This window comes from Mandrillus leucophaeus, unplaced genomic scaffold, assembly GCF_000951045.1.
Source record: "Mandrillus leucophaeus isolate KB7577 unplaced genomic scaffold, Mleu.le_1.0 Scaffold49, whole genome shotgun sequence".
In the NCBI taxonomy this organism is placed as follows: Eukaryota; Metazoa; Chordata; class Mammalia; order Primates; family Cercopithecidae; genus Mandrillus; species Mandrillus leucophaeus.
In genome coordinates this window covers 3,595,946-3,614,279 of record NW_012105253.1, presented here as the reverse complement: position 1 = coordinate 3,614,279, position 18,334 = coordinate 3,595,946, and the positions used below count along the sequence as shown (strand labels likewise).

At 43.9% G+C, this 18,334-nt stretch overlaps 1 protein-coding gene across 1 annotated transcript in view; it reads right to left on the bottom strand.

Moving 5' to 3' along the window:
- Nucleotides 1-9,480: 9,480 nt before the first annotated feature.
- The window catches only part of KIAA1549 (KIAA1549 ortholog), a 106,707-nt gene continuing 97,853 nt past the window's right edge, over nucleotides 9,481-18,334 (bottom strand). The window contains exons 18-20 of the mRNA XM_011995505.1: nucleotides 17,318-17,475; nucleotides 12,816-12,961; nucleotides 9,481-10,875 (exon numbers count right to left, since the gene is read on the bottom strand). Of these exons, the coding sequence (XP_011850895.1) occupies nucleotides 10,621-10,875; nucleotides 12,816-12,961; nucleotides 17,318-17,475 (559 nt within the window). The 3' untranslated portion in view covers nucleotides 9,481-10,620. The remainder of the gene's footprint in view (nucleotides 10,876-12,815; nucleotides 12,962-17,317; nucleotides 17,476-18,334) is intronic.

The following is an 18,334-nucleotide window of genomic DNA, read 5'->3' as shown; positions in this document are numbered from 1 at the left end:
TAAACATACAAAAATTAGCCAGGTGTGGTGGCGCACGCCTATAGTCCCATCTACTTGGGAGGTGGAGGCATAAGAATCGCTTGAATCTGGGAGGCAAAGGTGACAGTGAGCTGAGATCACGTCACTGCACTCCAGCCTAGGGGACAGAGCAAGACTCTGTCTCAACAAAAACAAAAAAAACCCAAAGGAAAAAAAAAAAAAAAAAAAAAAAAGGAACATCCATAATGCATGGGAGGAGGTTAAAATATCAATATTTATAGGGGTTTGGAAGAACTGATTCCAATCCTCATGGATGAGGAGTTCAATACTTCGGTGGAGGAAGTCACAGCGGATGGGGAGGAAATAGCAAGGGCACTAGCAGTGGAGCCTACAGATGTGACCGAACTGCTGCAATCTCATGGTCAAACCTCAACAGTTGAGGAGTTGTTTCTTCTGGATGAATAAAGACAGTGGTTTTCTGAGACGGAATCTAGTCCTGAAGAAGATGCTGTGAACATCGTTGAAATGACAACAAAGGATGTAGACTATCCCACAAGCCTAGCTGACAAAGCAGTGGCAGAGTTTGGGAGGACGGACTCCAGTTTTGGAGGAAGTTCTACTGTGAGTCAAATGCTATCAAACAGTATTACATGCTACAGAGACACCTTCCATGAAAGAAAGAGTCCACTGAAGTGGCAAACTTCATTGTTATTCTATTTTAAGAAATTGTCACAGCCACCCCAACCTTTATCAACTACCACCCTGATCAGTCAGCAGCCATCAACATGGAGGCAAGACCCTCCACCAGCAAAAGGATTAGGACTCACTGAAGGCTCAAATAATTGTTAGCATTTTTAACAACAAAGTATTTTTAAGTTAGGGCATGTATGCTTTTTTAAAAAGAAAAACCAGAATGCTGTTGCATACCTCATAGGCCACAGTATAGCGTACACATAGCTTCTGTATACAGTGGGAAATCACAAAGTTCATGACTTGCTTTACCGCAGTGTTCTGGAACCGAATTTCCATGATCTCCGGGGTATACCTGTACTTACACTAACGCATATTTTCAAGATAATGATGGAACCAGCTACACCCAGGCACTCAGAAACAGCTTTACGAGTTTTCCAGATAGGTTCTGTGTCTTACACTTCTGTAATGCTATACTTTGGCACAAGTACAATAATAGTTCAGCAACACAAATGTGGTTTGCCTAGATTTGTGGCTATCATTTTTCAAGTCTTCAAAAGTAGAGAAATCAAACTCACCCGCCCCCGTTTATTCCAGGATGGGCAGAAGGGTGTGGCAAGGAAAGTGCCGAGTTCTGTAGAGGGAGAAAGTTACTTAACAGGGCGCCATCCAACGAGAACTTTTCATTAATAATCTAACTCAGAAACTGAACAAAAGGATCTCTGTTCTTGTTATTCTTTTCTTTTTACCTTAAGCTCTGCTTGGCAGGTGCAAAGAGGAAGAGGAGAGAGGGCCAAGAAATGCCAATTATGGCCCAAATCCATATTTATTTATTTATTTATTTATTTATTTATTTTTGAGACAGAGTTTCATTCTTGTTGCCCAGGCTGAAGTGCAATGGCGTGATCTCAACTCACTGAAACCTCTTGCCTCCTGGGTTCAAGCGATTCTCCTGCGTCAGCCTCCCAACTAGCTGGGATGACAGGCGCACACCAGCAAACCCGGCTAATCTTGTATTTTTAGTAGAGATGGGTTTCTCCATGTTGGTCAGGCTGGTCTCGAACACCTGTCCTCATGTGATCCACCCGCCTTGTCCTCCCAAAGTGCTGGGATTACAGGTGTGAGCCACCGCACCTGGCTATATTCATTTAAACTGGGGGTTCAGGCTCTGAGCACGGGACCAGCCTGCCCTTTCTTGTAAGCCTTAGCTGTTTCTAGTAACTCCCTGCTCTTCCGTCATTTCAAACCTATTTACATTCAGAGCATATAACATCTTGTAGGGTCATGAGTTCTACCAGTTAGTTTCCACTATTTTTGTTGTTTTCCATCTAAAGTTAGATTAAAACATAACATAAAATTATTAAAACTGTTATAGTTATTTCTTCAGCTATGTATAAAATGTTAAAATATCTGACCATTGTGTGTATATTCTCTTTTTAAAAGATTTCTTTTCTGGCCAGGTGCAGTGTGGATCGCACCTGCAATCCCAACACTTTGGCAGGCCAACGCGGGTGGATCACTTGAGGCCAGGAGTTCGAGACCAGCCCGCCAACATGGTGAAACACCATCTCCACTAAACATACAAAAATTAGCCAGGTGTGGTGGCGCACGCCTATAGTCCCATCTACTTGGGAGGTGGAGGCATAAGAATCGCTTGAATCTGGGAGGCAAAGGTGACAGTGAGCTGAGATCACGTCACTGCACTCCAGCCTAGGGGACAGAGCAAGACTCTGTCTCAACAACAACAACAAATCCCTTTTGATAACTTATTTTTGGTTTTGGCAAATTTGCTTAGACTTTTATATAATATCCTGTTCTTAGTTCTTTTTAACCTCTTTAAACATCTAACGTATTATTTATCTCTTTCATACTGGCCTATTTTCTTGGATTTTTAGGTTTAAATTCTCCTTTTGGTTGATCCCACCAGCCCTCCTTCTTGAAGGTTTATTTTATGCCAAGACTTGCAATTATTAACTGTGGTTTCAAAGTTAGCAGCTTGCCCTGAGAAGTATTGGATCCCCTGGGTTGTGGATGCACAGGACAGGACTACATGAGCCTCTGCAGAATGTCTGTGGGCTTTACCTTTGCCAGATTCGTGTTTGTTATTTTTAAATACTTTTAGATTTAGAAAAAAGATGCAAAAATGATTTAGAGGGTTTCAGGACACCTTTTACATAGCTTCCTCTAATATTAAAATCTCAATCACCGTAATACAGTTAGCAAAACCAATACATTAATCTTTCTACAATACTGTTAACTATAGACTTTGTTTGGATTTCACATTTTCCCACTATATTCTCCTTTGTTGTTGCTGTCATTCCAAGATCCTATCCAGGACTTTGTGTCATTTAGTTGTCATATTCCACTGTGTTTTGAGTTCTTTTTCCAAGTTTTGTTTTTTGTTTTTTTGAGACAGAGTTGCACTTTGTTGCCCAGGCTGGAGTGCAGTGGCACGGTCTCAGCTCACTGCAACCTCTGCCTCCCGGGTTCAAGCAATTCTCCTGCCTCAGCCTCCCGAGTAGCTGGGATTACAGGCGCCTGCCACCATGCCCGGCTGATTTTTTTGTAATTTTATTAGAGATGGGGTTTTGCCATGTTGGCCAGGCTGGTCTCGAACTCCTGGCCTCAAGTGATCCACCCGCCTCGGCCACCCAAAGTGCTGGAATTAAAGCGTGAGCCACAGCGCCCATCTCCTTTTCTAAGTTTCAAGGGGTTCTTGGTTTCTTGGGTTTTGTAAACAACTCCAGGGTTATCCTATTACCTTTCAAGACTGTGTGGACTTTGGTCTTCTCATCTTTCTAAATTGTGAGGTACTAATCTTTTAATTCCAAACTGAATTTGCTCTTAGTGGATTTATCCATTTGCTAAGTGGGTAGCAGTCAAACTACACTGAGTAGAAAGGATTAGCACAGGCAAAAAGGAGTGAAAACAAGTCTGCAAATTCCACACACTGAATAGAATACCTTCAACTTAATTTCTTGGACAATGAAAGTGAGGCAGGAAAATGGGGTCTGGAGTAGGGGACATAAGGCCGAGTCACAGTTCAGCTATGAGAGGAAACATCCTCTCCATAGGGTGTACGCCGAGTAAATGACTGTGTGACTTTACTTAATCCTCTTCATTTACATAGGGTGTACACCAAGTAACCAACGGAAACCCCTAGAGGGTATTTAAACCCCACAAATTCTGTAATCGGGCACTTGAGCCCCTATGCTCAGGCTCACTCCCACACTGTGGAGTGTATTTTCATTTTCAGTAAATTTCTTCATTCTTTCCTTGCTTTGTGTGTTTTGTCCAACTCTTTGTTCAAGACGCCAAGAACCTGGACACCCTCCACCAGTAACAAAAGTACTAGGTGTTCTCACCAGAGGCATGAAATTAGAGAACAGAAAGATCATCTCATCCAACATTTCATGTTTTACAAACGAGAAAACTATCATGTTGCAAAGGAAATCAACAGAAAATATCACTTTGACACCAATTCATAGCATTTATTGACATTTCCATTTAAAACGCTAGGAAAGCTGTATAAATTGTAAACATGGAAACCAAATACTTGCATAAATTATTTCAAAAACTACAGCACATTAGAAAACAGTGCAGCTACTGAAGGAAACACAAAACTGACAAATAGAAGGGAGGGGCCGATTATTAAATCATATACCCATACTGAGATTTCAGTGCCTGTTTGAGACCAGCAAACCATGATTGTCAAGTTTAAGTTGCAGTATTGATGCCACAGGTGGCCTCAATTTGCTCTGCACATTTCGTACATTAACACTCATAATATAGGGGTGAGTGTGCAGGAAGAGCCAGAAAAACATGGACCTTGACAAAGGACAGGGAGACAAGTCAGCACCCCAGGGCAGCTCTGCCGAGCAACCTTTCCTGTTAACGCTAGCCCGGGCTCCCTGCGTCCCACAGATGCTCCGGAGGAGGGCAAAGTCGAGGGCGTTCCTACTCCCCTTTTCTGAAACAAGTCCTCTGGTGCTTAGGGCAACTGAATGAATGAATGGAGCCTCAATTCCTCTAGTATCTCCCTCTTCTTTCCCCACATTTGCAGGAGGAACAGTACAGGGTATGTGACTTGAACTAGGCCCTGTGCTATTCCCAACCTGTACACTTAGGGACTCGAGTTATGAATACTTGAAATCCGGTAAGTACAAGAAAGACTATTCGTGATGCTCCAAGTAGCTCAGAAAGGTTCTGTGTAATCACGGACTGCAAGAGACTCAAGTCACTCAAAATTTCACCTGTCCCTTTTACTATTCACTCTGTTTGTTTTGTTTTGTTTTGTTTTGTTTCAGAGACGGGACCTCACCCTGTAGCCCAGGCTGGAGTGCAGTGGCATGATCATAGCTCACTGCAGCCTCCAACTCATTGGCTCAAGCGATCCTCCCGTCTTAGCCTTTCGAGTAGCTGGGACTACTGGCACATGCCACCACGCCCAGCTAATTTTGAAACTTTTTTTTGTAGAGACGGGGTCTCGTCATGTTGCCCAAGCTGGTCTCAAACTCCCGGCCTCAAGCAATCCTCCTACCTCAGCCTCCCAAAGCGTTGAGATTAGAGGCTTGAGCCACCATGCCCAGCCTATTCACTCTTTAGAAATGTGAAGTGACCCCTGAAAAACCTGGAGGAAGAAGGAAAAGTAAGGATCCTGGATAATTACCCTGTGGGAAGCCATTTTAACCATACTGCATTAAGACATTCATTGCTTCTGTCACTTTCTTACTGGCTCCTAACTTCGTTTCATGTTTCCAAAGGCATTTAATATTCTTTTCCTAAATTTCAATGCTGCTGTGTTTTAAGATAAATTATCAAGTCTACTGTCACACACACAAGCCATGGACTTAGCAATGTGCCATGATGTTGCAATTTTCAAGTCATCTTCAGAGTGGAGAAAGTAGTCCTATTTAAACACTGACAATCACCTCCAAGAATATCAAAAGAAACCTGAAATGCACACACTCCTTGTTCATTAGGTAACAAGTGTTAAGTCTATCATATTTTATGTTACAGCAGCTGCTCATAGAAACCCTGTTAGAACGTGTTAACATGTTAGATTCAATGTAAAAATGAAGTTCAGTTGACTATGCCATAGAAATGTGTTTTGTGTTCACATGCTCTGTCTGCTGGGACAGAAGTGGACTTCCTCCTGCTCCTGTCCAGGGCAAATGTGGATAAGCAGGCTCTAGTACTGGCGTTGGAACCTTGCTCCGCAGGTAGAAATGACCACGGTGAAAACTCCACGTGAGCTAAAGTTAGCGTGGGAGTTAAAACTGGAGTCCTCCTACCCCTGTGCCCAAAACCCTAACCAGCTTTCCTTCCAAACGACAAATTCATTCACGTCTGAGAATCTCGCGTGAAAGGGGTGAGAGAGACTTACATAATGACTAATTTGTGAATTACTGCCAATGCACTGCAAATCAGTGTCCAAATGACTGGTTTGGTCACTGGAGCACTTACAAAGAGGTTGTGCAAATGAAGGAACTTACCCTGTCCACGGGAAATGAGAGACTCCTACAGCACAGAACTAACTGCTTGCTGGTTTGAGCCCAAAGCCTTTAGCGCCTACCTTCACCTGTGCTTTGCCTCACAGTCCGCATGCCGGGAAAGATCTGGCCGGCAAACACCCACTGCTTAAAAGTCATCTGCCACCCAAATCAAAACACTATGAAATTAATAAAATTTGGAGAAAATTGTGTAGGTAGCAGTAAAGAAGCTGAATATATATATAGAGATAACCCACTATGCTCCACAAAGGATGTGGCATGGCCAAATGGCTGCTGAGATCTGCTCTAAACAATGACCTCAGTGTCATTCTCATCATTTTCGTCCTCTTCCCTTGCCCCACCAACACTGGAGCAGCACTTCCTCTGTAGATCTTCACAGCCCTTGTCATTTCCTTGCTGTATGACTGCAGAAGCATCCTCCCAGCACCTCTTCCTTCTCTTCTAAAACTCCCTCAATAGTGCAGACGGGGATTCTGTCCCCATACTAAAGTGGATCAAGTTCATTTTCAGTGACAGCTTCACTCCATGCCTGCAGCCTTTCCCAGGCCCACTCTCAGCTCTTCCTTCCACGCCATTTGCCTGGGTAGCTGCCCTGCCTTCAAAGTCACTTCAGAAGTCGACGTCTCCCCAAGATACTGCATTTCCAAACACGCAACCTCCACAGCTTCTTCTGGGTGCCTAACGCATTTATGTATTTTGAATGAATTTTTTTCTTTTTGAGACACAGTCTTGCTCTGTTGCCCAGGTTGGAGTACAGTGGTGCAATCTCAGCTCACTGCAACCTCTGTCCCCCGGGTTCAAGCAATTCTCATGCCTCAGCTGGGACTACAGGCATGCGCCACCACAGCCGGCTAATTTTTGTATTTTTTTGTAGAGACGGGGTTTTGCCATGTTGTCCAGGCTGGTTTTAAACTCCTGATCTCAAGTGATCCACCTGCCTCGGCCTCCCAAAGTGCTGGGATTACAGGCATGAGCCACCGCACCTGACCTCTTTGAATGAATTTTATTGATGCTTAAACCATGTTATGTATCTGTATCTTCCATCTTCTACACCCACTCGTACTATCTTAGATTCTAAAATCTCAGAAGGCAAGGCTCATGTCTGCTGGCTTATTTGGTGCCAGAGACACCAGAAAGTCGGGAGCAGAAAGATGCTTAATAAATGCAATTTGAAAATTGGTGAAGGAAGTGAATTTAAAGCAAAATGGGAGTGAGGAAAATGAGTCACACCGAGCTTTCAGTTTTGCTCGTTACCCATGTGTGAACCCACGCACTGCAGGAGCGCAGCGCTTCACATCGCTCATCCCAGGGCGTCCACACAGACGCATGTTACATTTTCACAGTGCTTTATGCGCTCTCCTCACGGGACATCTGTACACACGATCACATTTGATTCTCACAACTAGGGAGCCTGGGAGGAGGCGGGGGAGGTCTGTTCTTGTTTGGCTGATGGGAAGAATGAAGTTCAGAGAAGGAACCAGACACAGTCAGTGAGTGACAAAGTAGACTCTGGAAAAAAAAGAAAATCATTTCTCCAAACATTATGACTCAAATTTACAGTTTGTGTTACCACTAGAACTTTTAAAATAGGAAAAAATAGACATAAAATTCAACTGTTCATTGTAGAGTGCTTCCATAAGTGGACTCCAAAGCCACACACTGTCAACACGAGGACCCTTCTTTTCAGTGGATGACATGAACTGAATGTCTGAAGACCGCTAGGGTATGGTGCTGCCCACACAGCCAGTTTGTTCTGAGTTTGGTGACTGGTAAAACTGTTGTGGCAGGCGTCGAGAGGAAGCAAATACAAACTGCGTGTGCTTTATGACCACCAACAGAGTGCTGGTGATCCGGGGGTCTGCTCACACCACACCACAACCACTGGCGGTTTATTATACATCATCTTTGGTCTTGACATCTGTTTAAAAGTGTATTGTTTCTAAGAATACAAATACAGTTACAATCCCTTTAAGGTAGTTAGAAAGACATCAAAATTGCTTTTATAGTCAGCTCAATTTGAAACAGAGCCCTCTTTCTGCAACGCTCAAAGGAGGTCACCATTTTTAGTACACTCTGTGTGCAAGCCCGTATGGCCCCGAGCAGAACTGGGAGAGACGGGGCCATTTATCCCATTTGCTGTCACACGATTTGAATTCATTACAAGGTGTCCATAATAAAATTCTGCTTGCATCTCTGATATTCTTAATAAGATATTCAGGAAACCTGGTATTTTTGAGTGACATACAAAGAGAATCGTTCAGTTTGGGGACAGTCGGGTATTAAATCAAGACCAAGAGAAATTTTGTATTAAACCAAAACCAAGTCATCAAGCCCAGAAGGGGGCATTCTCTCCAACGCTCCTTGGAACCTCCGAGGATCGCCTGGTAAGATGCTGCTGGTTCTTTATTTAACGTCCTTGAGAGATTTACTCTCCTGCACTCTTTCGCTTTCCGAGGTGTCCAGATGAAAACTGGCTACATCCTAACTTCCCAGAACCAACTTTCCTCATACTGTAAGACTCTCAATCTGTAAAACAGGCTTCATTAATGAAGGGCTGAAACATGGTTTTGAAATCCAGTGATTACACTCTGGAAACCCGTTTTAGCTGTTTCAGGGGTCTTAAAACTTGACACAGATACACAGGTTTTGATTAGTCAGAGCCCCAAATTTTAGCCCCTTATCTGTTATTTAATGAAAAGTACAGTCATGCACACATCAGGATGTTTTGGTCAATGACGGTCTACATATTGATGGCAGTCCCATAAGATTATAAAATTGTATTTTTACCATACCTTTTCTATGTTTAGATATGTTGAGATACACAAATACTTACCATTGTGCTCAGTACAGTAACAGGCTGTACAGGCTTATAGCCTAGGAGCAATGGGCCATGCCACACAGCCTAGGTGTGCAGTAGGCTATACCATGTAGGTTGTGTAAGTACATTCTAGGATGTTAGCACAGCAACAAAACAGCCTAATGACACATTTCTCAGAACGCGTCCCCATCATTAAGCGATGCATGACTGTCTTCGTTGATCTAATAAAAACAGGTTCATAGTGAAAATCTCTTAGCTAAGCCTGCTTTTCTTCTGAGTTTCACTCAGGTACCAGAAAACAGAATGGCCCTTGCCACTGTTTTCTTTGCCATTATTTGGAAAGTGGGGGAAATGTTTACATCGGGAGTAAATCTTAAGCGAGATGATCCTCTCTTAGGCCCAAAGAGCATAAGACAATTTTAAGAGCCACTCGACAGAATAAGAGCACAATAAAATCAGAAATGAGACGCAACTCTCTCCTTTCCCTTGTGGTCTCAAAGCTCTTTTACATTTCTTGATTCATTACACAGAGGCTGAACTGAACTCAATTTCATTTCCAGGCTCTGAACACAGGGAATGTGACTGGTAGGGATGTATGTGTAACAATGTGGTGGTGCTGGGAATTCTTAAATAACTTTTGCTTACGGAAGATTTCTCATTCAAACATAATCTGTGAACAAATCAACAGCAAAGTGGAAGAAAGGATCAGTGAGGACCGCTTGAAAGCCTCATTCTACAGGATTGGCCTGAGCGATGGGTGCTGACCTGGGACGTGACCAGGAGTTGTATATGCCCAATTAAGAAACAGCAAATACAATGAAGAACGTAGATCTCAACTTTGATCTGTATTTTGGATAACCAAATAAATATAAAGCTTTTTGCCCCGCTTTGGGAGGGATTTTTTTTTTTTTTCTAGAACAAAATGAAACCTTCAACATATTCTTCCACTGAAAAAGCCAAAGTTGCGTTTCAGACATGAAGGTGAAGGGTCCTTGGAGCTTAGCACCAGAATAAGGAGGAAGAATGTGGGTGATGGCTTCGTTTGGAGTCATCAGGCTCTACAACCTATCATTTGGTTTCTCACTAGTAGCTTTTTAAAATTCCCAAACAGTCTTAGTATTCTCGTTGTTAATGTTACTATTAAAATAAGTTCCTATGGAGTAAAAGAGAAAAATCAAGCTGTTAATAAAATGTCTTCAAACCTCTTTTCAGAAAACAAAGCAGCAGGTTCATCGTACACGTACCAGTCTCAATGCCACAGGAACGCTTGGTTCCTTTCATCCCTATGCTGTCTATAAGTTCAATCTCTGCCTTTAAAAAAGAGACGAATGCAGTCGTTTTGTTAGCTTAGGTTTGTGTTTTGTTTTTGTGAAGTGCTGCTGGCTTTTGGCCAAAATACGTACATTTCAACCGAACCCAAGTGGTCAACTGCCAGCCCAGTGAAAGGCTCGTGAGCTGTCATGTGACATATGGCATCTTCTAAATTGCAACTTGCTCCCTCCCTTAGGCAGGCTGCCCAGGAGTTGCTCCTTCCTCTTCCAAACACCCACTCAGTTGATTTCCTTTTGGTCTTGCTTCCACGGGAAGCGGATACTTGGCAAATCTGCGAGGCGAGGCCGATCAGCTATGGAAGTTCTGCACGGTGCTCTGTTTCTGGGAGAGCCGGAGGAGCTCCTCGCGGATCGCTTTGATGAGAGAGGCTGAGGAGTGGCCGGGCTGGAGGTCTTCCGTGGAGCTGGTGGGGTAACCCAGCCCAGGGCCCTGCAGCCCCCGGTGGGGGAGGTTCCCGGGAGGAGCTGAGGGCTCCCTGCTTGAAGTCCTTGGCACCTGAAATAGCGGTGAAGAAGAATACTCTTGATGTCCGAGCATGTGTGTCTGAAAAACATGGCAAACGTCACTGTACTTCCTACGGAAGAATAAGCCGAGACGTCAAGTGCAAACTGGCTTTAGGAAGGTTCCCAGGACCGCCCACGTCCATCCACCAACTCAGCCCTCCAACAGGGCCCTGCTGCCTATGCCGCAGGTGAGGGGTGAAGACACCAGGGGCTGGGGAGAACAGGAAGGGAGGGAGGCTGCAGTGCCCCATGAGGTGAAAGGTCGGGTGATATCTGAGAGCTGAAGGAGGTAAGCGGATCCACGCAAGGCTGACAAGGGGAACAGCCGCCTCTGTCCTGGACTGGAGCCCACGCAACCATCTTCCGCTTTATCTAGCTGCTGTCTCCTGTCTCTGTGTGTGTGCCTACTGTGGGCTCTGTAGAGCCTTGTCTTTAAAAACTTACCTGCACTAAAGCATAAAATAGTTTTGCTGATATTTGCAGCATAAAGATTTGGCATTAGTTTCACGAGAATTATTACACTTTTCAGATTTTTTTTCATGTTTTTTTCCCTCCCAGTGGAAAAAAATGTCTCTTTGCATTTATATGTAAGAGTATTTAAATCTGCATACGAAAAAACACGCTAGGATCCAGTTATTTGTGAGCCAAACGTGGCATTCCAGCTCTAGGTTCTTTCTACGTTTCACTTCTCCAAAGAGTGACCGAGCAGTGCTCCAAAGTGGATGTGACGGGAAAACCTTAACACCCCATGCCAGGCACGGTGGCTCACACCTGTAACCGCAATCCTTTGAGAGACCAAGGAGAGAGGATTGCTTGAGGCCAGCAGTTCAAGATCACCCTGGTCAACATAGTGAGACCTTGTCTCCATTTTTTCAAAAAAACAAAACACCAAAACCAACCCCAAACACCTCATGAAGCTAAGCTGGGCAAAATGAAGGCAAAAAAGGAGAAATGGCAGCAAACTTAAAGCAGATAGCTGAGACTCTAAGTATAACAATGTCTCCTTTAGGGAAACGCCTTATTCTGAAGTTAATGTCCTTTCACTGAGTAAGGGCGTCCAGCCATGAAAGGAATTGAGTGTGTGTGTTGGGAAGGCACAGAAATGCAGCGGACGCTGTAGCGTAACGATCAAGAGAAAACAAAAAGTAATATTCTGGGTGGCATTTTCAAACTTCATTAATTTATCCCCCCAGGATATACAGTTCTTGAGAAAAGCAAATGAAAGCACTTGTAGGAATTACCGATGCTCATATTGAGTGAGTGAGTGAACAGAAGTCTCAAAAAGAAAACCTGTGCCTTAAAATATCCCCAACTGTGTGCTTATTACAAAATTACCTACGCATGGTCATAATACGAATGACGTTAATAAACCCACAGTGAAACACAAATGCTGCGGAAGAGCATGAATATTTATACAGCAATCTCACCAAACATCAACTCCAGAGTTGTCACCCATAGATTCAAATTTACTACTAAGCTTGAACTCTGCCTAGAGAAAAATTATACACTTCCTAAAAGCTAGATGCTAAAAACTATAAGCCAAAACACAAGCAAGGCGGGAAAACGTGAGAGAGGTTAAAACTTTTTTAAATGTAGGTTTTAAAAAGGGACCCCAAAGCAGAAGCTGTTAAATTGAGGGATTATGTCTTTTTTTTTTCTTTTTTGAGACAGAGTCTCACTGTCACCCAGGCTGGAGTGCAGTGGCGCGATCCCGGCTCACTGCAACCTCCACCTCCCGGGTTCCAGTGATTCTCTTGCCTCAGCCTCCCAAGTAGCTGGGACTACAGAGCCCACACCACCACACCCGGCTAATTTTTTTGTGTGTATTTTTAGTAGCGACAGGGTTTCACTATGTTGGCCAGGCTGGTCTCGAACTCCTGATCTGACTTGGCCTCCCAAAGTGCTGGGATTACAGGCATGAGACACCGCGCCTGGCCTATGTGTAAATTTTAAATGATGACCTGAACAGGAGATACTCACGGCCTCTCTTCGCCCTGCTTCGTCCTCCCCGTATGAAGGCCAGCCTGGCCCCCCGTACTGGCTGCCTCTGCTTGGGGGGATTTCCACTGGCTGAGCTCCGATTCTGCTGGCAAGCCCCACCTGTGTCAGGTGCTGGATCTGGGAGCCTGGAAGGAACACGGTGGAGTGGCCTGGTCAACATTTATAGGAGAGTATGGCTGCCGAGGAAGGCACTGTCAGCTCTGATCACTACACTCCTTAAGGACAAGGGATCAGGACTTGGTACCAGTTCTGTCTCCAGAAACCTCACCTCAACTGCCATACTATCAGCATTTCCTGAGGGTCCCATAGGTAGGAAAATGTACCACGAAGCACCATGGACCAAGCAATAAAAATAAACAAATAAAAGAAGAAAATCCCATTGCAAAAAAGTCTGAAACAGAATTCTTGACTCCCTGACATTCATCCCTAAGCCTAAGCCTGTCCCCCATTTCGCCCTCCCCATTTCCACCCAGGGCCGTGCAGCCCTACTTGTTCAGATCTAAAAACCCATACTCTATGCCCAACTCCTCTTTCCTGCGCACCTCCTACCAGCCCATCAGAAAGCCCGCGGGCTCCTCTCCTGAAGCACTGCATGAGGATGACCCTTCCTCCCTGTGATGGAACCACCACCCCGCCCCTGATGCAACTGTTTCCCCACGGGTTCCCCACGTCTAGCCATGGTGTATTCCCTCCAAAACACCCTGTCAGAAGACACTGTCAGCTCTGACCACTGCACTCCTTAAGGACAAGGGATCATGACTTGGAACCAGTTCTAGCTCCAGAATGGCATTTCCTAAGAGCAACAGACCATGAGCTTCTTGGTTCCTGGACTCTGATTTTCTTTTACTTCAGAGGCTGACAGAAAGGCCCTTATTTTCGTGGCTAGACATTAGCACTGGGGATAAACGGTACCAAGAAGGCACTTCCTTCCATCTCTGCGGCAGTTACCAACGAGGAACAGCTCATTTACTAAGAAAGGCGTGAAAGGTTTGGGAGCCACCATGAAGCTGAAGCCTGGCTCTTTCTTGCTTGTGGCTTCGAGATTCACAAGGAGCTGGATATACAATACGCTTATTTTTTTTCCTTAAAAGGCAGGATATGTATCTACTTAAATCCAGCATATTAAAGTATATATTCATTATAACCCATATTGCGTCTGTAATGTAGCCACAATACAATTAAAACCACTCCCCCAGCCTCACTGGTGAGGTGAGCTGATGGCAGAGCCAGAGGACTCTCTAGAGCTAATTACCCTCCTACACCCAGACATCCGCAGCCTCCTGTTGCCATGGAAGCCAGGTAATACACAATATTTTTCTCCCGCATCAACTTCTGTCATATGGAAATACACCTATACTGCAAATTAAGGGAGAAAAGTGATCCTTAAGCACTATGAAATAGAATACTTATTTCCAAATTTGGAAATTTCTTCAAATTCACCAGTGATGCTCAGACTGGAACCACAAAGGCTCCAAGCATCCACAGCTAAAAGAGGCACCTCCTCCATCTTTAAGTCTATTCCTACTCTAGTTCTTTAATTAACAACCTCAATTCTCTCAATTCTTTCTTTTAAGAGATGGGGTCTCACTACATTGGCCAGGCTGGTCTTGAACTCTTCCTAGCCTCAAGTGATCCTCCCACTTTGGCCTCCCAACATGATGGGATTATAGCTCTGAGCTATAATTGTTGGTACCTGACCAACAACCTCAATTAATTAACCACATTGAAAAAAAAAAAAAAGAACTCCTCAATGGTTTTATTTGGATATTTAATGATAACTAAAAGTCAGGAAAAGCTGTCCTGGCTCTGGGCAGAGCAATGCACTCTACTGGACCACTGGGTCAGTTACTGAAAAATCCTAACGGTATTAAAATGATCAGGACTGCCAGCACTCTTTGCCCAACAGACATTGTTTGAGCAAATCTTGCAAAATGCTATAAGAGCAGTGCAGTGTTCCCCATTTCCAAAGGCTCAAGCAACTGCACAGGGAGAAAAGTACACCTTCTGTGTAAAGCCACTCCAGTAGCTGAAACCATCATTCGGTAGGATTTTATATCCTGTGTTGTTCACTTAACAATACAGCACAGGCTTCCTCCATGAGTCAGCATTGAGCCCAGCAAGCCGGCGTTTGCACTCCAGCTCAGCCACTGACAAGCCATGTGACCCTGAGCAATGGGCTATGGCTACTGCTGAGCCTTGATTCCTCACTTCTCCAGCAGGGATAAAAAATCTACCTTAGCCGGATGCAGTGGCTCACGCCTGTAATCCCAGCACTTTGGGAGGCTGAGGCAGGCGGATTACCTGAGGTCAGGAGTTCACGACCAGCCTGGCCAACATGGTGAAACCCCATCTCTACCAAAAATACAAAAATTAGCCAGGTGCAGCGGTGCATGCCTGTAATCCTAATCCCAGCTACTCGGGAGGTTGAGGCAGGAGAATCGCTTGAACGCAGGAGACAGAGGTCACAGTGAGCCGAGATCGTGCCACTGCACTCCAGCCTGGACAACAGAGCAAAAACTCCGTCTCAAAAAGAAAAGAAAAAAAAATCTGCCTCAGAGGGTTATTTCAAGGATTAAAGACATAAAACAAATCAAGCATCAAACACATAGGAGGCAACTGGTAAATCTCAAATTCCCCTTTTCTGGCTTTTCATGACTTCTTCATCTTAAGTAGCTGCAGGACTTACTCAGGGATGCCCTCACTCCTGAGTATCTGAGGAAACTAACAATTCCTTGCTATTATGCAAACAATGCTGTGACAAATATCTTGGCACATGTCGTTTTTCAATATTTTGGATTTTAGGAGAGTGAGCCTGGATTTCCAGAACTGGAATTAACAAATCAAAGGTTCTGTAGGTCCTACTGCCAAACTGCCTTCCAAAAAGTTAGTAATTTATGCCACCACTGAAAATAATAGTGACAACAGTCATGGCAGCTAATATTTACTGAAAGTTTATGCCGGCCGGGCGCGGTGGCTCAAGCCTGTAATCCCAGCACTTTAGGAGGCCGAGACGGGTGGATCACGAGGTCAGGAGATTGAGACCATCCTGGCTAACACGGTGAAACCCCGTCTCTACTAAAAAAATACAAAAAACTAGCCGGGCGAGGTGGCGGGCGCCTGTAGTCCCAGCTACTTGGGAGGCTGAGGCAGGAGAATGGCGTGAACCCGGGAGGCGGAGCTTGCAGTGAGCTGAGATCCGGCCACTGCACTCCAGCCTGGGCAACAGAGCGAGACTCTGTCTCAAAAAAAAAAAAAAAAGAAAGTTTATGCCATGCTAGGCACTATTTTGGGCACTTCTGTCATCTTCTTTTATCAGCTAAACAACCAAGGAGGTAAGTACGGATATTCCTAGTACACACAGATGAAGAAACTGGATGCTAACTTTACCATACCACATTATTATAAAAAGAATTTCATGACAGAAATGGTGCATTATGGTGTTAATTTGCAATTTTAAAATAATTTAAAAACTGGACCTTTTTCCTCTTCCCACTGACCTTTTCAGGTTGGCCCACTTAATTTATCTGAGGTATCTTCTACAATAAAAATACTTCTTGATCGTGAGGTGCTGTAAATTTCTCCTAGGTACTCTATTTTCTTTTTTTGAAAATAACTGGCAATTTTCAGACAAATACATGTTTCATAATTTTCTATAGTTAAAAACGTAATCCTTCTAATAAATCTTAACATTTTCTATTATACGTTTTTACACAATTTCATCTAATAGAAATTTTAAAATAATTTCCTTTTGAATGTTTGATATGTATAATTTCTATATTCGTTCAGATTTTAAACTAAAAATTAATACATCTGAATTTTGCTTAGTATACATGCCAGGCAGGGAAGTTCAAATACCTAACATTTCGCAGGGGAATCAAGACTCACTGCAAAGCAAAGCGCCTGTAAAGTTCAGGAAAACCTAGAGGATTCCAGGATATATTATTTGTTTTGCTGAGTAAGAGACAATGCAAAATAAAAGAATTTCCTAGAAAAGCCATAATGAAAAAATATCCACCAATTATTGCAAATTTGGAATTGGCTTAAACTACTTGCTTTTGTTTTGTTTTGAGATAGTTTTGCTCTGTCACCCAGACTTTGAGAGTCGTTCATTTCAAGCTGAAAAAACCACCTTTTTGAAAACGAAATCTTGTTTTCATGCCATCCAAAGTGCTCAGACCTAGATCTTTCCATTTACAGTAAGGATTTGGAAACGTTTTTCCTGGAGGAAGTGTGCCGTGAATTTCACATGAAGGGCCTGGTTCCAGAGCCAATCAGCAGACAGCAGCTTTAGGAGCTCGGCCCCTCTGTCTCCTCCCTCTCCACCTCCATCTCGGTCAGGATCTGAGGGGAAACAGCCCTGAACAGCGACAGAGACCACTGCAAACTGATACTCTGAGACACCTAAAATAAAATCTCTTTCAATTTAGCCAAAAAGTAAATGTCCCATAGCTCACAAATGGAAGCTAAACAACCACATATACCTGTGGTACCCCCGACAGGCCGAGGCCGGGCCACCGACGGCATCTCCTCCGAGTAGATCCCTCTGGCAGCAAATGGGGCTTCAGCGGACGCCTGTGGCTGCTGGGGGTCAGGGGGCACCAGCTCTGAAGACTGCAGCAAACCGGGGCCAAAACCTGGTCTGAAGGCAAAGCAAACCAGCACATCAGGACTCCACTGCACCCTGGCCTTGGTATTTCATGAGGTCCACCTCCAACCTTACAGAAGGTAACACTTATTTGTCTACCTGCTTAGCCATTTCCTCTTCTAGAAAGGGAAGAGATGTTTCTCCTGCTCCCCGAGGGAAGGGACTTTTCTATTTGTTCACTGCCCTTCCTCCGGCGCTAAGAACAGTGCCTGCAATACAGTTGATGCTGACAAGGCCAGGGCCTGCTCATCTCCAGCATCTGCCCAGTGGCTGTGCTTCCTACCCCTGGCTGCACGTCGGCATCACCTGGGGGGCCTGAAAAAATCACGACGCTCAACACTGCACCCCAGGCGAATTCAGAGGCACTAGGGGTGAGACCAACACGGCGGTAATTTTTAAAGCTACAGATGATCCTGCTGTCCGTCAAAGCTGAAAAGCAGTGTTCTAAAGCAGCGGATCGCAAACTTTTTTTTATCTCCAGACCTCTTTTGACTCATAAAAATTACTGAGGACTCCCAAGAGCTTTTGTTTATGTGGATTGTATCAATATTTACCAGATTAGAAATTAAAATGGAAAAAAATGTAAATACTTATTTAAAAAATTTATTTACAAGTAACAATTAAACTTATATATGAACATGATATTTTTTGTGAAATTAACTATTCATCAATCCTCCCTCAAAAAAAAGTAGTGAGAAGAGTAGCGCTATATTGTTCAAATTTCCTTAATAGAAGGATTCTCATAGAGTTTGCATCCTGTCAGTTGCTCAATGTTAGGAAGAAAATCTGGCTTCACAGAATACATAGTTGCAAAAGGAAGGAGTATTTTAAGAGCCTTTTCAGATAATATTTT